This window comes from Salvelinus namaycush, chromosome 24, assembly GCF_016432855.1.
Source record: "Salvelinus namaycush isolate Seneca chromosome 24, SaNama_1.0, whole genome shotgun sequence".
Taxonomy (NCBI): Eukaryota; Metazoa; Chordata; class Actinopteri; order Salmoniformes; family Salmonidae; genus Salvelinus; species Salvelinus namaycush.
Window position 1 is genome coordinate 9,885,034 of NC_052330.1, and position 23,920 is coordinate 9,908,953.

Sequence of the window (23,920 nt, forward strand, 5' to 3'; positions counted from 1 at the left end):
TATACATACAAAATGAAAACAAATGGATGTCAAAAAGTTTATATTCTATAAATGTTCTAATTAGACCTAAATGTGGTCCATATTATGGTTGTGTCATACTGTGTATATCGTCTTATGATGTGATGCATAATTGGATAAGCGATAACATATTTATGCAAAGACATTTTATTTCAAAACACAGGAGTTAAATGACATGAATACAACCAGTATGACTTCCCCCAAAATCAAGTGCTTTATCTGTGGTTGGTTTTGAGCAAAATTTAGAGTGTAAACTACATTTCAGTGGTAATACAAGATCTCTGTATGCTTTCAATTTCTTAAACCTCCCTCAGGAATATCAAAAACAATCATACAATTTACTAAATACTTTCACCTGATGGTTATCTAATCCTCAAGAGCAAGACCTTTTACTGGGAAAATATTTAAACAAACAGTTTTGGTAAATAATTGCCTGAAGATAACGACCCTACCGTTACGCAATCATGGTTACATTAAGACACTGTGGTGCCAGCGCGAGACATGAGTGGGAAAACGTACCTCAATGCAGGGATGGGACATGCCACTGTACTCCAAATGTTACATTTATCCACACTGCTCCATCGAGAAGATTGAAATTCTGCTCATGCCCTTTTTGTCCTCATGCTAGGTAACAGTAGCCACCGCAGCCAATTTGGAATGCAGTGTCAGCCAATCAGCTCCTTTGTTGTTCAACGCAACGTGCTATTCCATAATGGCTGATGTGGCTGCTAGCTAACATGAAGACTAAAAAGGAAGTTTTCCGCAAAAACTAGCAGTATTTAAATCTTCTTGATGGAGTAGTGTGGATAAAGGTACAATTTGGAGTACAGTGGCATGTCCCATCCCTGCATTGACGTACGTTTTCCGAACCCATATCTCGCGCCGGCTCCACGGTGTCTTAATGTAACCATGATTGCGTTCCGACCTCAGTGCAGTGCAGCGTAAAGAAGCGGAATGGTAGGGTCAGTATCTTCTGGCAAGATAAAGTCCAGCCCATCAAATAATGTGAACAGCTAAACTGTATTTTATTTTTTAAATTGGGACATGTCTGTTGACATAAATAGCCTCTCCGTCCGTTCCACACACCAAGCATTGTCCCAGTACATCCAGACTGTTCACAGACAGCATTTGGCTGGGCAGCATGTGAGTGGTCTCAAGGTGTCCCTTACTAGAGTCCCCAGTGAGCCAGGCATTGATGAGGGACTGGTTCCCACCTGCTGGGGCTATTGCGCTGCGAGAAATTATGCTTGTGTTCCGTCCACCTGGTGAAAAATCAAATCAAAAATAAATCACAATTCTGATTGTGAACTATTGGTGTTACAGTAATGTTATCATGCTAAATAAAAACAGGTGGATAAATCAAATACTTCCCATTTGGCAGTAAGCACAACAGTCCTGCTCTGTGAGCCTTGAAAACATATCTCTGATGACTTGCCTTGTAAGAAGGATGGTGTGTCTGAATTTGAAGAAGACTCCCAATGCAACAGTGATCCATCCTCTGAGCATGAGAACAGGTGGTCTGGGTTTGATGGATGAAAATGGACCTCCCACACTGTGGGAGTTAAAACATGAGTTAAAACCTTTAAACTGAAGATCGACTTGCTATTTTAGTGAATTAACTACTTCCATAATTATGTCTTACTTTCAGAAGTGTGTGCCTCCATAAGTGAAAAGGGCATGTTGCCTTGTCTCATGTCCCAGATACAGAGCATGCCATCCTGCCCCCCTGTGGCCACAATGTGTTGTTGGTTGGGGTGCCTGTCCACACAATGCAGTGGGACTCTGTCTCCAGATCTAGAAGCCACCCCAAAAAGACACAAAAACACTTAAAGATGCACTATGCAGAAATCACTCTGTCATATTCTGGTTGCTAAATTTCTGATAGTTATTTTAATTTCAGTTTACGTAACAAAATAAGCAAGTATAGTGTAGAGAATCATTGTACCTTCTAAACCACCGAAATACATTTCCCATAAACAAAAATATAGTATTTTCGGCTGTTTGAAGCTGGTGTACAAAACCGAAAGTAAAAGAAGCAAAACTGAAACTTAAGAACATGGAAGCATAGAAATTGCACACATAGAACAGATCTACCGCTTCTTAGACTTGCTTTTAATGAATAACTGGTCTATAACACATTTTATGTGAATTTGGTTGGGTAGCCCAAAAAGATACATATTGCAGCTTTTAAAAAAACAACAAAGGACATTACACAATTAAGTTGTTGCACCAGAAAAACTGATTTACTTCAGCTCCTCAAATATGTAATCATCTTACAGTGAAAGAATCTGCGATGGTTCATTGCCTGGTTGCCTGAAGTCCCATAGTTTGAGCTGGCCAATAGAATTGACGGTAAGGATCTCTGTAGTCCTCAGGAAAGTCACAGCATGGATTGCGCTACTGTCAGCCTTTTCTGACAGGAATGAAAAATAGTATATCAGTATCATCTTGGCTAAAGGGTGAGATTTCACTTGAAGTTACAGCTGACTTTTGGACATGGATATGAAGGCTATGTCATTGCAAATTAAAAATGCAACCTTTAAGAAAAGAATGGGCATTGCCAGGAGAGCATACAATTATATACACTCTTATTAGCACATAAGGACCTATTGTTTCCTTTTCAGACCTATGGTGCGCAGCACTCCTTCCTGGTCCGCTCTGAAGAGCATGATCCTTCCATCTTCCCCAACCGTGACAATCTCAGGGCTGTTACACACAACTCCAGTACATGGGGCGTTGTCGCAGGGATAATGATGTGCTCTTTCCCACAGTTGAGAAACAGACAATGTCTGTAGAGAAGAGGAAATAGATGCTATTGAAAACAAGGTCCTCCACAAGCTAACTTGACATTTGTAATTGATGTATCCATGATTGTTGGTATATCTTCATTATGACTATGTCTTGTGAAGTAACATCCATACCTGGCTGTTGTGGTGATGCCGAAAGATAGTCACCGCTCCAGTTGATGACGCTGTTACTATTCTGTCTTGATCCAGAAACTAAAGGAGTGTAAGATTGACATTGAATTATGCAGTGGTGTAAAGTACTTAAGTAAAAATACTTTAAAGTACTACTTAAGTAGTTTTTTGGGTATCTGTACTTTACTATTTATGTTTTGCCAACTTTTACTTCACTACATTCCTAAATAAAATTATGTACTTTTTATTCAATACCTTTTCCCTGACACCCAAAACTACTCGTTACATTTTGACAGGGAAATGGTCCAATTCACACACTTTTTAAAAGAACATCCATGGTCATCACTACTGCCTCTGATCTGGCACTCATTAAATACAAATGATTTGTTTGCAAATTATGTCTGAGTGTTGGAGTGTGCCCCTGGCTATCCGTCAATGGGGGGAAAAAACAATAATTTGCTGTCTAGTTTGCGTAATAAGCCATTTGAAATGGTTTATACTTTTACTGTTGATACTTAAGTACATTTTAGCAATTCCATTTCCTTTTGATACTTAAGTATACTTAAAACGAAATACTTTTACTCAAGTAGTATTTCACTGGGTGACTTTCACTTGAGTCATTTTTTATTAAGGCATCTTTACTTTTACTCAAGTATGACAATTGAGTAATTTTCCACCACTGCAATTATGACATAATTATATTGAAAATCAGGACCAAGTACAATAATATATAATATTTTACACCTAATAGTATATTAACTTACTTGAAGGTCCAGAACATCCCCATTATGTTTGTATTCACATACTAATTGAGGGTCTCCCTCAAATTCATCGTCCATACTGGAGACCCCATTCTCTCCGATGGACCAAATTGAAATGCGGTTGTCCTGAAAAAGAGATTTCGCTAGAAGTATGCAATCAGACAGAAATGTTCAACATCTGAGTGATGGTAAGTTACACTAGCTATCAGTGCTTAATTTGAGCCGAATAGGATCCACACCTCTCAGATTTGACTTTGTTTGTTCCGGCACATATTTGCCCAGATCCGGTATCTCTCACTGCATGATTTTTTACTGTTTGCACTTTAAAACATTCTAATAAAAGCGATCAGCATTAAATCAAGTTGCCTCCTCGTTATTTCTCCCGCTCCTCAGAAAGACCAGCATGAAAAAGTGCAGCGATCCTTCTATCCTGCCACACTGATTCCAGACCTGCTCTCTTACTTGTAAATAGAGGTTATGGGGAGGGCCAGTGGGGTAAGTAACTGATCTTGACACAGGTCTTGGTAGTGGTGGTCAGATAGTGAAGAAGTCCCTACGTAATCACCTCACGTAGCCTAGTCGTCTCCCTACTGAATTTGAATCGTGGGAACACCAAATAAAAAGTTGATAAGAAAAGGCAGTCGAGTTTGACATTTTTCAAGTCCAAAAATCCAGAGAAGAATGGTGAATTGAAACAAGAACGAGCCAGAGAACTGTCAGTGCCGGAAGAAAGGAGTGAGGGGCAAACTGTTCCTGATGGCAATACTAATCCCGCCAGTTCAGCATCACCACCTCCACTAGCTAGTAGGCCTACTAGCGAGTCAGGGAGAGGGAGACGGTGCATCCACTGACGAAGACCAAGCAAACGCATAACCCCTTGCTTGTCATACAAAATTCGAAGTTGGACTGTACAACATGCAAAAAGGTAGGGAGCCTGGGTATAGAAAACAACTGGAGGGATTACACTAGCAAAATAGTTGGTGGAATGTACAGTAAATTAACATCCTATGCATCAGACATAAAACAAACAGAGCCCTCAGAAAAAAAAGTATTTTGAACATGCCTGAACAAAGGCGCATTTGGTGGCAGCCTTGTAGACAAGGCTAAAGAGGACACCCAGGTTAACACTCAAAATGAAATTTAAAAAAGACACTACAGCCAGTCTTCAGAACAGCCTTAGAAGGAGGCTAAACATCACAGCCACATGCCCCCTCACGGCTTTGAGCAATAAGTTGACTCTCAGGAGTTAAATGGACTTGACATGGGGCTCCCGAGTGCCGCAGCGATCTAAGGCACCACATCTCAATGCTTGAGGCGTCACTATAGACACCCTGGTTTGATTCCAGGCTGTATCACAACCGGCCGTGATTTGGAGTCCTATAGGGCGGTGCATAATAGGCCCATTGTCATTCGGGTTTGGCCGGTGTAGGCAGTCACTGTAAATAAGAATTTGTTCTTAACTGACTTGCCTAGTTAAATAAAGTAAAAATAAAAAATACTGTAAAACATGGGGAGTCATTGTGGGAGGTTTTGAAAACTAAGGCAGTCCATTATTTTGTCCTTTACCTTCACAGCACAAGTTTCATCTGAATATGTGCTTCATATTATCACATAGGCAGGAGGCCAATATAGTCTCATAAGTGTGCTCTGCTGTAGCTTACATTTATGTATTTTATGAAGTTATATTGCGATATTTGTTCTACTGCTACATTGCTGTCTTGAAAATTATATGAAATTCGGGTCTTGTAAGCCCCACAGCGGAGTATACACTAACGTTCAAAAGTTTGGGGTCACTTAGAAATGTCCTTGTTTTTTAAAGAAAAGCACATTTGTTGTCCATTAAAATAACATCAAATTGATCAGAAATACAGTGTAGACATTGTTAATGTTGTAAATGACTATTGTTGCTGGAAACGGCAGATTTTTTTATGGAACATCTACATCGGCGTACAGAGGCCCATTATCAGCAACCATCACTCTTGTGTTCCAATGGCACGTTGTGTTAGCTAATCCAAGTTGATCATTTTAAAAGGCGAATTGATCATCAGAAAACCCTTTTGCAATTATGTTAGCACAACTGAAAACTGTTGTTCTGTTGCGACCCCAAACTTTTGAACGGTAGTGTATGTGCATATGGCAGGTGTACTGCAGTGTCGTAAAAATATGTTGCTGAATATTGATGTCTAGAAAATTAGGCTATAAGAAATTCAGACTTGTGTAGCTAGCCCCGCTGCAATACTCAAGTATGTGGGCATACTGCAGTGACTTCTAAAATGCTTTGAATAAATTAACACCTTGGAGAGTGCTGTCCGTTTCACCACCATCGATAGTGGGTTACTTAGTTGCTACGTTGTGTTTGACACTTTTTCTCAATGTGTTCCGGTAACGTGACCTCACTGAGCCACCCGGATAACATCACTCTCGCGCTCACTATGTGTTCCGGGACATCACGATTTACAAATTAAGCACTGCTAGCTAGCAACGTCAGTTAAGTGAAAGGTTTCTCATTATTGACAGAATAATAGAGCAAAGTAACGTTGTGTTGACATTAGCTAGATAATGGTAAAGTTAACAGCCTAGCTAACTAGCAAACCCACCTCGTTGTCCCAAGACCCAGTAGCAAATATGTCTGGTTGCTGTAAAGACGAAGATGAGACCGGTCTCCATCTCGTTTTGCTGATTTTCTTTGACACGTACTTAGCATTGATTCCCTCCATTAGAATAATCTTAAACGTAGCTCATTACTATTTCTGATGTATTTGTAAACGTATAATTAAGTCCCCTCTACATGCATTTCCCATAATCCCGCCAAATCTCGTACAGTGGCCCAATGAGGACAAACTCAACTAAACGTCAAACGCAATGTGATTACGTCACTACTTCACTAACGTGTTAAGCTCTCGCGCCCCTCCTAGTGGGTGAACGCGGAAGATAGAATCTTGCTCTGGCAACCAAATCTGAGTGGTCAAAAACCCAAATTTAAGATGAAATCTCCGATTAGCTAATATATATGCAATCATAATTTAGTCAGGGACTAACCGTATGAAAAAAGCTGCAAACTGCGAAGTAAAAGTATGTCGCGTGACGTGTCCTCTCCGTCTGTTTTGGAGGTTGTCAGTTTCATAGGCAAAGGAGTTTGCGCAGGCGCGGCACTGACAGCCTCTCTCTACCTGCTCCGCAGAGTGTGTTTAATAATGGCCTGGAAATCTGGAGGAGCCAACCACGCAGAGCTTGTAAACAACCTACGCAGTAAGTTTACTCATTATGTAAAGTGGATAATTAAGGGTTTTGGTTTAGATATCTAATGGGCAATAGAGAAATGCTGCTTTCTCCAAAGCATGGTGACCACCGTCAGGCTATTAAACGTTGGGACATTGCACACTGTTTTCCTCTGTAGTCACGCTAATATCTGGCTGATGTTTGCAAATCTGCACCTGCTACCACGGAGTGCTAGCTTGCAAGTTAACAATTTCATCGACACAGTAGTGGCTTTATTAGGTGCAAAGACTATAAATAAATCCTTAGGTATTTTATGTGCGTCATATTGTGCTTTGCACCAAACTTGTTTAGCTACATTAGCTAACTAGCTACCAGCCACAGCTGTTGTTAAAATAAACATAGCTAGTTAATTTGCTAGCTAGCCAGTTCATATGATGGTCATGGCATATCATGCGGAGAAATGCGGAATACCGAAGCCGTTTGTTAGTTAGCAAACCTACTAATTACATGCATTGGAAGTTCGATTGAGTTGATCTCTGTTTTTACTACTAAAGCAAAAGTGTGGTCCAATAGTGTGTGATTGCTGTCCGCAATTCGGGGCATTACTGTGTGGTGATATATGATTTGTCGCCTCGGATGGTTTGTTTATATAGCAGGTTAGGCCTAGCTACAATGTCTGTGGCATCATCAGTATCATAACACCTGCATCTGAAGGAACGTCACCCCCAAATCATAATCTCATTGGTTCCTGCATGAAGGCCCTTTTGCGCTAATATTTTATAAGTGGAGCAGGAAGTCAAGCAGTAGAACATTTGAGGTGCCGGTACTCAGTTCTGGTGAGCTCCTGCCCAAGTCAAGGACTGATTACGGCCACAACCTGTACTGGAGTGCTCCCGCCTGTGTACCGGAGTACTAGCTTAAATCTGGACTGGTAAAAGTATAAAGAGGGGTTCCTGCAGATGCAAGAATGCCCAGAAGCAAGAACGCCCAGAATTGCGGGACACAATTGCATCCTTCTCATCTGGTTAGCTAAAAAGCTGTAACCTGTGGGTGTGGTATCCATGCCTAGCATGTTGATCCACTGTATTGACTGTACCTAAGTTACTGTAGGATAGGGAATGCCATCATTTGGAGAGGCATGATCCAACCTTGTTGTTATTAAAGCAGGCTACTGGTCACACACTCAGCACTCATAGATAGTTGAGCAATATTTAATCCAATTTGCAGTCACACCTGACACACCACTGTGGTGGTTAGCTCTGCTAAGATTGTGTCTCTTATGTGTGTGTGTGTGTGCCATACAGTAAGGAAGTGGGAGGTGACATGAGAGAGATGATGAAAGAAAGATGTCAGCTTCTCACTCCATTTCCCTTCCTGAATTAGCTGATTTAGATGTATCTAATAGATTAGATCTCTTAAATTCACCAATTTACTAGGCAGATACTTTTGGTCATGTAGTGCATGTGGACACCTGCTTGTTGAAAATCTCATTCCAAAATCATGGGCATTAGTATGGAGTTGGTTCCCCCTTTGCTGCTATAAAAGCCTCCACTCTTCTGGGAAGGCTTTTCACTAGATGTTGGAACATTGCTGCGGGGACTTGCTTCCATTCAGGCATGAGCATTAGTGCGGTCAGGCACTAGGCCTGGCCTGGCTCGCAGGCAGCGCTCCAATTCATCCTAAAGGTGTTCAATGGGTTTGAGGTCAGGGGTCTGTGCAGGTCAGTCAAGGTCTTCCACACCGATCTCGACAAACAATTTTTGTATTGACCTCGCTTTGTGCACGGGGGCATTGTCATGCTGAAACATGAAAGGGCCTTCCTGAAACTGTTGCCATTCTACTGCCAATGTGTGTCTATGGAGATTGAATGGCTGTGTGCTCGATTTTATACACCAGTCAGCAACTGGGGTGGCTGAAATAGCTGAATCCACTAATTTGAGGGGTGTCCACATATTTTTGTACATATAGTGCATTTTTTGTAACGAAACTAAAAAGATTTCCTGAAGACTTGGTGCAGACTGCAGTGAGGCTTTTTGGCTTGCTTATGTCAGTGTCCAACATGATTTGGCCAGCAGGCCTAGTTGGCTATATTTACACGGTCAGCGTCCAGAAAAGCACTGCAGCAGACACTTTGGTACTAGGGCGGGTCTGAGCATTTTGCCAAAAGCCCTTTGGGCTTGATTGTGCCTTGTTCACTTTTAAATCGTAAATTGCATAGCTTTACTCATTGTGATACTGTACACTACAAAGGACATAGGCCTATTTTATGTTGAGAACGTCTTCTGCATGAGAAGAGATTAAGGCCAGCTTTTAATATGCGCAAGCAGGTACAACACTGCATCCAGGGAAACATTGGGTAAAATGTGATGCTGAAGTGGATTAATATTTCATCCACAAAGTTGAGTTCTGGGTGAATTTTAGCAACATCCATCCTCCCCCGTTGGCATGTGCTTTCTGATCCATTTAGGCCTACTCACCAACTGCAAACCATAAATTAGCCTAAACCAGATTTAAATGGGTCAAACTCAAGATGCATGCTAATTCCTGAATAGTTTTTTTTGTATGCTCCTTAGGCCAGGCTTTTCTCTGTGAGTTTAAAGCTGATTATCACACACACTGGGTTCAGAACATCAAGTTATTTAAAGCCACTATATGTAACGTTTTGGGCGACGCAACCAAATTCACATAGAAATGTGTGTTATAGACCTGTCATTCTTATTGAAAGCAAGTCTAAGAAGCGGTAGATCTGTTCTATGTGTGCTATTTCTATGTTTCCCGTTCTTAAGTTTTGGTTTTGTACACCAGCTTCAAACAGCTGAAAATACAATAATTTTGGTTATGGAAAATATATATCACTGCTATTTAGATGGTACAATGATTCTCTACACAATACTTGCTTGCTTTGTCACATAAACTGAAATTAGGAAAACTATTAGAATTTTAGCAACCAGGAAATGGCGGAGCGATTTCTGCATAATGCATCTTCAAGAGTTGGTCTTTCAAGTGCAATGTCTTTCAAAAACATGAAATATATCCTACTAGCCTATTGTGTACATATAGCTGCATTTGAACTGTTCATCTGAAGTTGTTGGGAATGCAGGTGTAATGTCCTGTGCATTCGGAAAGTATTCAGACCCCTTGACTTTTTCCACATTTTGTCACGTTACAGCCTTATTCTAAAATGGATTCAATAGTTTTTTCCCCCTCATAAATCTACACACAATAACCCATAATGACAAAGCAAAAACAGGTTTTTATAAATTTTTGCAAATGTATTAAAAATGATAAACTGATATCATATTTACATAAGTATTCAGACACTTTACTCAGTACTTTATTGAAGCACCTTTGGCAGGGATTACAGCCTCTAGTCTTTTTGGGTATGACGCTACAAGCTTGGGCCACCAGTATTTGGGGAGTTTCTCCCATTCTAATCTGCAGATCCTCTCAAGCTCTGTCAGGTTGGATGGGGAGCGCCGCTGCACAGCTATTTTCAGGTCTCTCCAGAGATCTTCGATTGGGTTCAAGTCCGGGCTCTGGCTGGGCCACTCAAGGACATTCAGAGACTTGTCCCGAAGCCACTCCTGCATCGTCTTGGCTGTGTGCTTAGGGTTGTTGTCCTGTTGGAAGGTGAACCTTCACCCCAGTCAGTGGAAACAGGATGCACCTGAGCTCAATGTCGAGACTTATAGCAAAGGGTTTGAATACTTATGTAAATAAGGTATTTCTTTTTTTGTTTTTATAAATCTGCCAAAATGTCTAGACCTGTTTTCGCTTTGTCGTTATGGGTTATTGTTTGTAGACTGTTTTTTTTAATCCATTTTAGAATAAAGCTGTAATTTAACAAAATCTGGAAAAAGTCAAGGGGTCTGAATACTTTCCTTGTGCACTGTATATTGGCGACCACTCAGCAATGTATTTGTTGGGGCCCAGGGTCTCGGGGAGAAATAAGAGCAGTAGCACTGGCTGTCGCTGGCACTTCCTACTGTCAGTGGAGCCTCCTGTGGAGGGATTACTTTACTCTGAAGACACTGCAGTGTTTGTGAATATGTTACTCTCCACAAATCCACTGTACCGTTTAACACCGCCTGTCTTCCTTTGTCCTTTAGAAAATGGGATCATCAAGTCGGACAAGGTCTATGAAGTCATGTTGGCCACAGACCGAGGCCATTTCTCCAGATGCAACCCTTACATGGACTCCCCACAGGCAATAGGTGTGCTTGTTTATTGTAGTACAATAAAGTATTGTAGTGTAAATTCAATACTCCAGCCATTGATGAATGTTAGATGCTAACAATCACTTTCTTTGACCCCAAAGGCTATCAAGCAACCATCAGTGCACCACACATGGTAGGCCTAGCTATGCCTTTTAGTATTTGTTTAAATTGTTGCATATCTTATCAATTATTATTACTATCAAACATTGATTGCCTTGCTCCTATAATGTATACCAACTTAGCATGTACCAGAGGTTTGCAAGTACAATGCTGACAGGTGGTGATGCAGTTGCATGATGCTCTTTCTACCAGCATGCCTATGCGTTGGAGCTTCTGTACGATCAGCTGTATGATGGGGCCAAAGCTCTGGATGTGGGGTCTGGCAGTGGAATCCTCTCTGCGTGCTTTGCACGAATGGTGAGCTATATCATGATGACGGGTTAATACATAACATAGTTTCTGTATTTTGGTGGTAGGGTTGGGGTACGTTTTTCTATTTCAGGTTTTTGGGTTCTGTGTAATGTTCGATGGCACAGACTTGTATACCTTCCTAATTTATTGTCTTTAACAGGTAGGTCCCAAAGGGAAGGTGATAGGAATTGACCACATCAAGGAACTAGTAGATGATTCTATAACCAATGTAAAGAAAGATGACCCCAGCTTGATAACATCAGGTAGAATTAAACTAATCGGTAAGTCTGAAAAGCAGCAAAGCAAGATGGATTTTTTTCAAATTCAATTTGGTGACTTGTATTATTGGGTTATGAAAAGGTATTGTACAAAATATACAGTTCAAATATAAAAAGTAAGCTTAAAATACAGTTGCTGACGCACTGACTGTCAAGTAAGGAAACATGGGTGCGGCACTGTCTGCTGTACTGCAGTCAACCAACATCAGTGTCAGACGCCAGAGACGAGGTCGAGGTGGCATCGCACAGCTCTGATGTGTGCCCTGGCACTGCCTTTCAGTGCGGCCTGCTTGGCGGGTATAAGGCTGGCAGCGTGTGAGTGACAGCTGCTGCCTGTTTGTTCCGTTACAGTGGGAGACGGCCGGATGGGCCATCCAGAGGAGGCGCCTTACGATGCCATCCACGTGGGCGCGGCAGCACCCAACGTGCCACAAGCAGTAAGTTCCCAAACCACAGAAAAAACAAATGAAGGCATCAAAGGGGACCCAGTTAATAGGAGTCCCATCGCCACAATCCACCATCATCCGTAGGAATGCTGTGGTCAGAGAGGAGATCAAAACCAACACGGACTCTAACTCTGTTAGTAACTGCAGGCTTTGGTCGGTTTCAGGAAATATGTTAGTGCTCTATGCTGTGTTATTTTGTCAAACAGTACCCTGGTTTATTCAGGTATAACTACACTGTAGAATATTTTGATACTAGGCTAGCCATTGCATTGTTATTGTGAACATCTCGTCTTAGAAGACTTGTCTAGTCTGATGGAGTGGAAAACTGTGAATGTCTGGACCTTGGGGCAGGTTATCTGGTTCTGACCCAGTGAGTGTCCTCTCCTCCCTCAGCTCCTGGATCAGCTGAAGCCAGGCGGCAGGCTGATTCTGCCCGTGGGGCCGGCCGGAGGGAACCAGATGCTGGAGCAGTACGACAAACTGGAGGACGGCAGCACCAAGATGAAGCCCCTGATGGGGGTGATTTACGTGCCTTTAACAGACAAAGAGAAGCAGTGGTCCAGGTGGAAGTGACTTCCTACTCCCTCTCTCCTTCACACAGTGGGCAAAGGTGAAATGGTGTGGCCTGGAGCAGATAATGGATCCCAAGGGGCTGTGTTTGCTGCTTGTCATCATTAGTTGCTTCTTCCATACCATGTCAACTGGCTGCACGTTTTCTTAGTTTTAATCCCGTAAACGAGTATGATATTTTAGATCTGTTCAGCGAAACGAGTGCAGTGACGCAAACAATCAAGTGTGGATTCTGTTTGGTATTACAAGAATGGTTTTCTTTGAAGTTGAGTTATGTTTGATGGTTGGCATTTGGCTGTACTTCTGGCATGAGAGCTTATCAATTTTAATCATCCTTGTTCTTGTGGGGAAGTCTACAAGAGACGTTTAGCCTCATTTTGTATTTTGCACGTGGTGTGGGGCTTTCTATAACAGTTTGGGCATGGGAGTGTCTAACTGGCCTTCAGTGGCATGACGAGGGTGTTATGATTTTGACACAGTACATTTCCTCTTTTTAAGTCCATCGCTTAATGTTTTGCCTCTTTCTCACAGGGATGAACTTTGAGGCGACAAACTGTCCATATACCACATTTTCAATGTGAGCCTGGAGGAGACGACTTTGGGTTCCAACAACAGCCATTGGAATTCAAAACATAAACCATGGTGATTTTGTTTTCTTTATCATGCTGAGGAATAACCCCTGAGGTTGGGGAAAATACTGTTAGAGATTGAACAGAAGAAAGTGTCGGGGTTAGTCTTTTTTTCAGGCCTGCATTTTTTGGGGGGGGTTGTGAATTTTTCCTTTTGATTTGCTGCAGGATTTTGAGTTTTTTTTATTTTTACATTTTGGTTACATCCGTGAGTTGCAATCAACCATTTCAACAATAATGCATTTCAGCTCCATCAAAGCTGAGTGTGAAGAGGTTGCCAGACTGATCTGATAAGGAAAGCCTGAGTTGATGAGATTATTCACCGACTTGCTACCGATTTTGCATCTGAAGATCTGATTGTAGATATCTGTACTGCTCTGCTAACATATCAGCCCCCCCCCCCCACACACAGTATTTAAACAGGCACACGCAGGCTGCACAAATGGCTACTCTATCCCACATCCAGTTGTTTGACATGCAGCACATGCCACTAAATGGCATTAAAGAAAGGACTATTACACCTAGATTTACTTGTACAGTTGGATACAGGCAAAAGCCAAACCACAACACTCTACAACAAGAGTGGAGCACTTCCACATGGTTTCAATGACAACATTGTGTGCAGGCTTTACTGATGACCGACACTAAATGAAATAGCCGGTGCTTTGCCAAAATAAGCCTCAATGCAAAGAAAATGAATGTCTGTTGTTTTTTTAAACATGGAATTAAAAAGCACATTTATTTTGGATGGTACATGGCTTTCACAATTTCTGGAATGGCAAAAATGAAAATAAAGAGATGCTTATGTTTTTGTCCCTCTGTGCTGTGGAGTGTTTATTGTTACAAGCTGTATATGCCGTTGAAGACAGCACCTACTGCCATTTATCCTTACCACTCTAAAAACCTAGAGCAGGAAGAATCCACGTTGTATATTCTGATTGCATTACCACTCAAAATACTCTGAACACTTTATCACAGAGTTACAAAATATATATTGATCAAGAGTTAACTTTACTATTTCACACAAACTGTATGCATACAGACATTTGAGCTACATCAACATTTTAAAACTACATAGCTAGACGATACAGAAAAGCAACCTACCACATTGCAATATCAGACAGCCTAGACTGCTTTATGGCTTGATATGGGTGTTTCTGGAATTACTTGCTGTTATAACAAAATAAAAATGTTCAGTAATGATTGTAGTTTTGGAATTTACAATGCGTTACGTAGTTTGCTACCCCCATATTTAAAATGAGTCTGGTACAAAATAAAACTCGAGGCCAAGCCTAATAGATATACAGCATCATGGCACAACAGTGCCACTCAGTGGCAGAAGTATTACGTAAGGGATAAAGTACTATATCTCCAATGAAAATATACATCCATGAAATGAAAATGTTGTACTATTAAGGAAAAGAGGGTGAAAGAGCAGACGAGCATCAGTTTTCACACCAAGCGAGTATACAAAAGTGGCAAACATTTCTTCCCTGTTAAAAGGTGGGTTCGATTTAGCTCAACCATGACCCTGGAGTGCTGGGTGGGTAGAGCTTGCACTTCTGGGACCATTCCAATGGGACAATTTTAAAGAGTGATCTCTGCCTACCTAGCACGGTGAGTTAGATATATCAAGTGCACCTACAGGTGTACACAGTCATGATATAGAACGTTTGATAGGCTGTTATCATGAAGAGTCCTCCTGGCTAACAAGTTGACTGACAGTTTTGGTGTTTCTGCCTGAGGGGCTTTTAGTGCAGAGGGTGCATCCAAAATAAATAGAAGTGCCATGCACAGGCTTTTTGAGAGGCAGATGCTCAAACTAAAAAAAGAGCACCCAAAAAATAAGATTCTGCCACCGTGGTCACAGATTCATTGAGCAATTATGACTTTGATTATTTAGTTACATAGAAGCAATAGATGTCCATATCTTAATGGCTAATTCAATGACACATATTTAATGCGAATTTGAAGATGACTTGCGGGCAGTGGGTTCAGAACAACTGCAACAAAAACTATGTATATCAACAACAAAAAATAAATGTTTGTTTACAAAAGGGCACTTTAGCGACTGGAAGGGCAAAGGGGCATGTGCTCTGCACAGGTAGAGCCCTATCTGTGCATGTGCCTGCTATGCTGCTACAGATACATGCCGTTGATGAGATAATCAGACTCCTCTGTGGTGAGGGGGCGAGCCTTCTTCAGCTTGTGGTGGACCAACCGCAGACGACAGCCAATCATGAGCAGCAACAGAGCCGTGATGATCAGGCCCAGAACCAATGGCAGGATCGCACCTGCAGGGGAGAAGAGAGAGATAAAGACACTGTCATATACTATCTTGAATTCTCCATGTATAACCTCATATTACAGAGTTATTGTAACTAAGTTGGTAAGGATGTTGAACAGACCTGATTCAGGCACTGGGTGTCCTCCGACTACTGAGTGTGGTTTGGATATTGGGAACATGTCACTCTCTGCTAGTAGTTTGGTCTCTGGCCACTTCATGGTCACTTTAGGGGTCTCTACTGTAAATGTTAATACACTGGTTAAGACTGAAACAGGTGAGAGATTGTATTCAGCTCATTAATAATCATGTTCAGGAGTAATAATCATGAAACAAGGGAATTTACCTGACTCTGTGTGTTTGGTGGTGGGGGGAGGTGCCACGGTCATTTGCTTGATAGCAGTACCTGAATTATTTCTTTCCATTATTCATTTGCATAATTGTCTTCCTACATTATGTACACCTCATTCAATATGTAATGAGAATGCACATCAGAATCCAGATCATTCTAAAAAAACAAAGAAAATGTAGTCTCCTAGAATAATCCTACCTGTTTTTTCTATACATTCATTGACACAGTCTGTCTGCTGCAGGAAGTTGTTATGGTTGCCCTTGCAGCCTCCATAGATGAAGTGCTTGCACTCTTCAGCTACAGGGTCATAGAACCAGCGTGGGAAGATGCCTTTACATGGCCCCACAGCAGGGGGAGCTGCACAGGGCTCTGCTGGGACAAAGAGAGAACAGAGAAAGTGAGAGATTTGGTCAGGTGGGACAGAGAGAACGTAGAGCGAGAGAGAGATTTGGTCAGGTGGGACAGAAAGACAACAGAGAGAGGGAGGAAGAGATTTGTTCAGGTGGGACAGAGAGAGAGAGATTTCGTCAGCTGCGACAGGGAGACAGAGCAAAGAGAGGGAGGGAGCGATTTGGTCAGGTGTGACAGAGAAGGAACGAGAGATTTGGTCAGGTGGTCTCAGTCTTTGATAAGTTAACATTGGAAGTACCCCGCCTCATCTGTCTCAGGCTAGCCTAACTCAGGGATCAGGTGGCGGGGGACAGAGGAGTGCTTTGTTCCAACGCTGAGGGGGGACATGAGGATAAATGGCCCCTGTGAGGCTCACTCCCGTCCCAGGACTGCACTCCAATCTCAGCCCTGCTTGTCTCACAGAGTGCCCCTGTGGGCTGTATTCTGCCTCGCTCCACAGTTCCAGATCAGCTCTATGGCTCAATGGCTGCCTTCAAGGGTTCAATCTGTCTCTCTCTGCGCTTACTAGCTAACACACAAAGGCCTTCCGCTCTCTGCTAGCACATACAAAACTCTGGCCAACCAGAAAAATGTTGCAGCTACCAAATGGATTGAATTACTTCACAGCTGACCAAAACCTTTAATCTATAGTTGTTTTTTGTCTACAGGTTTTTGTCCAAAGCTGTTAATATGGTGTTTTGATTCATGTGCATTAAATTGCCTACTGGCTTATAGCTAGGTAGTAACAAAGCTAGGTAATAGTTACACAATGACAGTACCTTGACTGACAGGGCTCTCCTGTTCACTGTGACTTGGCTGTGGCAGGACTGGGGGCACTGCTTTGCTCCTCTCACGAGACTGTTGGGTCTGAGGTTCTTGTGGAGCTTGTGGTGGAGGTGGTCTGGCCTCCTCCATGGTCTTCTTGGGCACACCCTGGGCCATGGAGTGGTCCTCAGTCTCCTCTGGCTGAGCCACAGGCCTGTGTGGGCTGGCACCTGCAGGGTGGGTCACCGACTTCCTGTTCCCATCAACTGTAGAGAGGAAAGAGATGACAGGGCATGGTTATCCTGGGCTCTCAGACACAATGCAAATACACATTCACCTGCTCATCATTCATTTACTGCAGCCCTCCTTGCTCTGATATTCCAGACTGAACTGCATGTATAAAAATCTATCCTTGTACAGTCAAGTATAAAACTACAATCCATCCTAGTACACTCTAGTCTAAAACTACACTCCATCCTGGGACAATAAAGTCTAAAACTACACTCCATCCTAGTACAATAAAGTCTAAAACTACACTCCATCCTAGTACACTCAAGTATAAAACTACAATCCATCCTAGTACACTCTAGTCTAAAACTACACTCCATCCTGGTACAATAAAGTCTAAAACTACACTCCATCCTAGTACAATAAAGTCTAAAACTACACTCCATCCTGGGACAATAAAGTATAAAACTACACTCCATCCTGGTACAATAAAGTCTAAAACTACACTCCATCCTAGTACAATAAAGTATAAAACTACACTCCATCCTGGTACAATAAAGTCTAAAACTACACTCCATCCTAGTACAATAAAGTCTAAAACTACACTCCATCCTAGTACAATAAAGTCTAAAACTACACTCCATCCTGGGACAATAAAGTATAAAACTACACTCCATCCTGGTACAATAAAGTCTAAAACTACACTCCATCCTAGTACAATAAAGTCTAAAAATACACTCCATCCTAGTACAATAAAGTCTAAAACTACACTCCATCCTGTTACAATAAAGTCTAAAACTACACTCCATCCTAGTACAATAAAGTCTAAAACTACACTCCATCCTAGTACAATAAAGTCTAAAACTACACTCCATCCTGGTACAATAAAGTCTAAAATACACTCCAACCTAGTACAATAAAGTCTAAAACTACACTCCATCCTGGGACAATAAAGTATAAAACTACACTCCATCCTGGTACAATAAAGTCTAAAACTACACTCCATCCTAGTACAATAAAGTCTAAAACTACACTCCATCCTGGTACAATAAAGTCTAAAACTACACTCCATCCTAGTACAATAAAGTCTAAAACTACACTCCATCCTGGTACAATAAAGTCTAAAACTACACTCCATCCTAGTACAATAAAGTCTAAAACTACACTCCATCCTGGTACAATAAAGTCTAAAACTACACTCCATCCTAGTACAATAAAGTCTAAAACTACACTCCATCCTGGTACAATAAAGTCTAAAACTACACTCCATCTTGGTACAATAAAGTCTAAAACTACACCCCATCCTAGTACAATAAAGTCTAAAACTACACTCCATCCTGGTACAATAAAGTCTAAAACTACACTCCATCTTGGTACAATAAAGTCTAAAACTACACCCCATCCTAGTACAATAAAGTCTAAAACTACACTTCATCCTGGTACAATAAAGTCTAAAACTACACTTCATCCTAGTACAATAAAGTCTAAAACTACACTCCATCCTAGTACAATAAAGTCCACACAGGAAACCTACAGCCCTCTATGTTGTTATTATTATTATTTTTATTATTCTGTTATTATATTACAATATGATCATCATTTTATTTATTTAACCTTTATTTTGACAGGAAAGTCAACAATTACCAGGAGCTACTGCCTCCCCGTGGCTGACAGTGTGAGGAGGACAGATTGAGTGACTTACAGCTCTGGCAGAAATCCTCGTCTGAGCGGTCTGGACACTGCTGCTTCCCATCGCAGGCGTAGGTGATGTCAATACAGCAGCCGTCGTCACACATGAACTGGTAGCGGGAGCAGCTACCTGTACATACTGGGGGAGAGGAGACACAAACACCTCTGTTTTACTCTCTAATGACACTGTAGTTCAGTGCCTACACACTCACAAATGGGTGATGAAGCGCTACTATTGGCCACGACCACCACCACGGCACCCAATGACAGTCAAGTATACTTGACAGCCTTCCTACAGTATGGATGCTGTGTTAAACTGCTGTTCTGTGTAATAGGTCACTCATCTTATGTTTGTTGGAATTCGGGATTGGACAGGAGAAATGTATAATAGTAGTACATTATGTTGCTGTAATATTCATCACTTATAGGTTTAGAAAAGGACCTTCATATTCCAGGTACATAAACAATCCCTACCCTCTTCCTTCGTTTATTACTCTAGATGGGGCTAGACTAGGATGATTTAAGGCATACTGTATCTCATCCATCTCTATGCAGTGAATAGATTAACATGCCCGATCATCTGAATGGCTATTAGGCAGCCAGCCATTTGACTAGGGCAGTACTGCTTAATTGATTAGAGCACTAAATCCCAGGCTCTGTTTCATTATGCGATGGATTCAACCCTTGGAAGCATGGATTCAATTGCAGTGAAAAGGTCATTGCCTGTAATGCATTGGTCTAGAGTGGAAAAGGTATTATATGAGGAACATGACCACAGAGAAGCACAAAGAAATTTGACCACAACAACACAATATTGCTATTAATGTTAGTCACAGAATAGCGAGAAATTAGGCAAGATCCACTAATGAATGATAGATGAACATGAGGAGGCACATCTGGCTGGTTTGAAGTGTTTTTCACCTTCAGCTTGGCGTTCTGGAGCCAGCACAGTCACAGTGACATTGTCGGTGCTCTTCTGTCCCGCGGTGTCGGTGACAGTCATCTGGAAGGTATAGACACCCTCCTGTAGACCACTGATCTTCAGTAACCCTGGATGGGTCACCTGCAGGTGAGCGGAAATAACATTTCAGAGAGAAAATAGCACTGAAGAAAACTGCACTGAAAAATGATGCCATGAACAAAGCCACCTTCATTGAAAGAGTCAAGAGGGGTTTCTTATAAAGACCCACTACTGGTATATCACATCAACCGCTCAGTGGCGTCACAGGGAGAGAGAGGGTAGCCTACAATAGGGCTCTTGTCCTTTCGGCAGGTTGGGTGACAATAGCCTTTTATTTGTGTCTGTGCAGCAGGGCATTATGTGGCTCCGGCCGCACCATACAAACCGCCATGTTGACTTCAGTATATACCTCATTCTATGTATGACATTATAGCAACAAGACAACTGTGAGTCCCAGATCTGCTAAAGCAAATGCCATCCCACAGTGTTTTGACACTCGACATTACTCACAGAGGAAAGAATCTAAGCAGAAACAAAGTTTAAATGCGGAAGAATGACACCAGTTGCAGTGTTACCTTCATGTTGATGTCTTGGTCGCCCTTCACCAGAGCCCATTCATAACGAGTTACTCCGTGGTCGTCCACACTGTCCCGTCCGTCCACTACGGCCCAGTCAGTGGGCAGCTGGATGACCACATCCTGGCCGGCATCACTCCGGGGCGGTTCGTCCATGTCTGAAAACAACCCAGAGCAGAGCTAACCCACTGGGCACAGATGTCAGTTCAACGTCTAGTTTTGATTTACATTTACATTTAGTTGAGTTGTCAGCTAACCTGTATTCAACGTGAAATCAACATAACATTTCACCATGTCATTGGATTTAGTTTAAAAGTTGGGTGAAACGTGTCAAGCGCACCTGGACCCACGGACTTAGATTACATCTAAATTTAGAAGCAGGGGGCAAATAGCAAATGATTAACCCAAGCTAAACACCAGACTGATAATTGTTAGAGGCTGTGGAACAGAATTACCAGCAACCATTTACTATGTATGCATGCTTTATCATAAGCAATAGCAACACATGATATACTTTTGTGATTTAGACAAACACTTGCATGTATGTATATTGTATGTTATAACTTATATCCCATATAAATCAAAGCAGGTGGCGAACCTCACCTGGCATGCCATCTTCAACACTAGGTTTATCCTCAGGTCTCCTGATTTTGTTCCCATCTACATTGCCACTGGAAGAGGTGAGGTGTCCTGTTGTATTGTGAGCCCGGCTGTAGGTGCTGAACCCTGCCTGTGCTGCGAACGAACAGACGTTTTTATTTCTATAACTGCAGTTGAGCAAATAGCAGCTGAGGCCGTCGTCCGACTGTCTCAGGTCCTCCTGGACCACCGCCACCGTGCAGTGGGGGTCTGCGCAGCAGGCATGGAGACAGTCTTTCCAACTGTACACCTGGTCAGGAGCCGAGAGAAAGGTGGCCCCCTGCTCTATGGAGGCCCTCGCTCGGATGATGTGCTCCTCTACGGCGTTGAAGTCACCCAGGCAGACGTCAACCACCTCCTCTTCCTCCCTGCTATACGTCTGGTCCTGTTGGAGCTGCTTGCGGAATTCTCCTAAGAGCTCTTCCACCCCTGATATTTTAGATTTCAAGTCCGATATTTTAGAGGACCGGGTGTGAATGCTAGTCATCATACAGAACAGCAGCATACACGCAATAAGTCGATGCTGAGCCAAAGCCATTATGTTTACGCAGTTAGACGGCATCCTTCCCGGGTATTTTCTGACGCATGAGGAGGCCCTTCTTTATTTCAACACCAGAAACCTATAACGCAAAATATAAATACAAATATTGTCTCATATCCAATAATCTCGAGTCGCCGGTGAACACTTTTGCTTGCTTCTTTTTGCGATGCTAAAGGTCTTTTGTCGGTATCATGATGGCACTGCTTGGAGGTAGCGCCCAACATCCACATCCAGCCACAGTGATTGGAGGCGCACTGAAATCATTGACGTCACGGATGATGTTTTATATTGAGTCTCTTCAGGATCTGTGCTATCCGGAATCATTGGGACGTCCCTACGCCAATGAAGTTGAAATGTACAATGATTATGGTTAATTACGGTTTATGGTTAGCGTAGGGTATAAAGTTAGGGTTGGAGTTCAGGGTATGGACGTTCCAAGTATGCCGGATAGCACAGCCCGTTTCCCGCAGCGCGCCTGTCAGTTTTGGTTTTATGCAACTTTCTGTATGTCTGCAAGCTTAAGAACTGTAGATTTTCTGAATATTATTAGGGTACTAGACCCACATTTTGAAATCATAGGCCCATGGAAAATTATTTGTGTTCAGTTGTGTGAATATAATGTCCATAATAAACATGATTTCAGTTTACACTTTATTTCACAGTTAAGAATAAGACGATGTTTTGTGTTACACAACAATATGTTATTGCACAAATAATGTAATCAATCTATCATGAATATGAAAACAAAACGGACATATTTGAGCAAAACTTCATTTGTGTATTTCTGACAGAAATATTTAAAATAAAAGAGGTTGGTGGTACAACAATATGACCATCTTGCTTTCGATTCTGATTTTCAATCAAACATATACATTTGATTTAAAGAGTTTGCATTTTTAAAGGGGCAATCTGCAGTTGCTATATACATTTTTGAACTTGTGAATGAATGATATGTACCAATTGATTCTTGAAGAATATAGCTTATAAATGCCAGTGGCAGGGAGGCCACTTTGTTATCCTTTCAACTGCTGATTGCCGCTTTAAAGATCATATAATATACAAATGAAGGCAGGCTAAAACTCTATAATTCCCCAAATATACAACAAAAATACATCTTCAATAGAGTAAAATATCAATTGGGTCATCTGTTTTTTCCTATCAAATATCATACAAAATCTGACATGTGGAAGTATAATGCGTAGGTTAGATCATTTTGTTCCATCGCCAGTATCAATAATATCTATAAATTACCCAACTCAACTTTGTGTTGCACATTAGATAGGACATCTAGGTTTTTGTAAATTGTTTAACTAAAAATAGTAATTTACTGTCATAATATTTGCAATATATTTACATAATTTCCCCTAAAATCACACCAAAAAATCTTAAAGTTACATAAATGTTAAATAATTACTTGAACAAATGAAGTCAAGAGTTTTGATGATTCAAAGCCTTCACAGACAGTTAAACAAAAAGGTACAAAAGGGCAGGCATGCAATGATGGCCTTGAGAGTAGGCAACATGCATAAAAATACATTTAAATAAAGTAGTGATAAGAAGCCACTGACAATAACAATGTTGTTTATCAACATAATGTACAGCAGCTCAAACACATCAGTTAACATTGTATTTTATCTCTCAGGCTTGGTTTAGAAAATGGTCAGTCTCATGTGTTGTTAACAAATGATAGTAAGGTGAAAATTCTACAACCAAATAACATTTAAAGATTAAACACATTCTCAGATATTTATAGGTAATGTTCCACTGTTTGCCCTGTGAATCTTGGAGCACCAGCTTAAAACATGTCATAACTGTTGAACATTATAAAATCAGTGGTGCTTATTTACACTGAACAAAAGTATAAACAAATGTTTTCATGAGTTGAAATAAAAGATCCCAGAAATGTTCAATACACACTAAAAGCTTATTTCTCTCAAATTGTGCGCACAAATTTGACAAGACAAGATAATCCATCCACCTGACAGCCGTGGCATATCAAGAAGCTGATTAAACAACATGATCATTACAC

The 23,920-nt window shown here is 41.5% G+C and overlaps 3 protein-coding genes across 7 annotated transcripts; 1 reads left to right on the plus strand and 2 right to left on the minus strand.

Annotated features, from left to right (window-relative positions):
- Window positions 1-147: 147 nt before the first annotated feature.
- LOC120019683 (nucleoporin Nup43-like) lies at window positions 148-6,834 on the minus strand. Of its 3 annotated transcripts, none has more exons than XM_038963066.1 (8): window positions 6,737-6,834; window positions 3,701-3,823; window positions 2,940-3,017; window positions 2,645-2,807; window positions 2,296-2,431; window positions 1,661-1,812; window positions 1,454-1,570; window positions 148-1,280 (listed from the first exon to the last, which is right to left on the minus strand). In XM_038963066.1, exons 2-8 carry the CDS (start codon window positions 3,773-3,775, stop codon window positions 1,051-1,053), a joined length of 951 nt encoding a protein of 316 aa, XP_038818994.1. In that variant the 5' UTR covers window positions 3,776-3,823; window positions 6,737-6,834; the 3' UTR covers window positions 148-1,050. The 3 variants fall into 3 exon arrangements, with proteins under 3 accessions (XP_038818994.1, XP_038818992.1, XP_038818993.1); XM_038963064.1 differs by having other exon boundaries at window positions 6,295-6,817; XM_038963065.1 differs by lacking the exon at window positions 6,737-6,834 and adding an exon at window positions 5,992-6,053.
- LOC120019684 (protein-L-isoaspartate(D-aspartate) O-methyltransferase-like) lies at window positions 6,632-14,288 on the plus strand. Of its 2 annotated transcripts, none has more exons than XM_038963068.1 (8): window positions 6,632-6,946; window positions 11,026-11,130; window positions 11,235-11,266; window positions 11,446-11,550; window positions 11,705-11,825; window positions 12,174-12,259; window positions 12,662-12,878; window positions 13,370-14,288. In XM_038963068.1, exons 1-7 carry the CDS (start codon window positions 6,772-6,774, stop codon window positions 12,839-12,841), a joined length of 804 nt encoding a protein of 267 aa, XP_038818996.1. In that variant the 5' UTR covers window positions 6,632-6,771; the 3' UTR covers window positions 12,842-12,878; window positions 13,370-14,288. The 2 variants fall into 2 exon arrangements, with proteins under 2 accessions (XP_038818996.1, XP_038818995.1); XM_038963067.1 differs by having other exon boundaries at window positions 6,638-6,946; window positions 12,662-12,831.
- Window positions 14,188-22,141, minus strand: LOC120019682 (low-density lipoprotein receptor-related protein 11-like). 2 transcript variants are annotated; one of them, XM_038963060.1, is made up of 9 exons: window positions 21,315-22,141; window positions 20,712-20,869; window positions 20,097-20,238; window positions 19,189-19,314; window positions 17,273-17,524; window positions 16,302-16,472; window positions 16,098-16,157; window positions 15,876-15,992; window positions 14,188-15,761 (listed from the first exon to the last, which is right to left on the minus strand). In XM_038963060.1, exons 1-9 carry the CDS (start codon window positions 21,910-21,912, stop codon window positions 15,607-15,609), a joined length of 1,779 nt encoding a protein of 592 aa, XP_038818988.1. In that variant the 5' UTR covers window positions 21,913-22,141; the 3' UTR covers window positions 14,188-15,606. The 2 variants fall into 2 exon arrangements, with proteins under 2 accessions (XP_038818988.1, XP_038818989.1); XM_038963061.1 differs by lacking the exon at window positions 21,315-22,141 and adding an exon at window positions 20,969-21,072.
- Window positions 22,142-23,920: the final 1,779 nt, after the last annotated feature.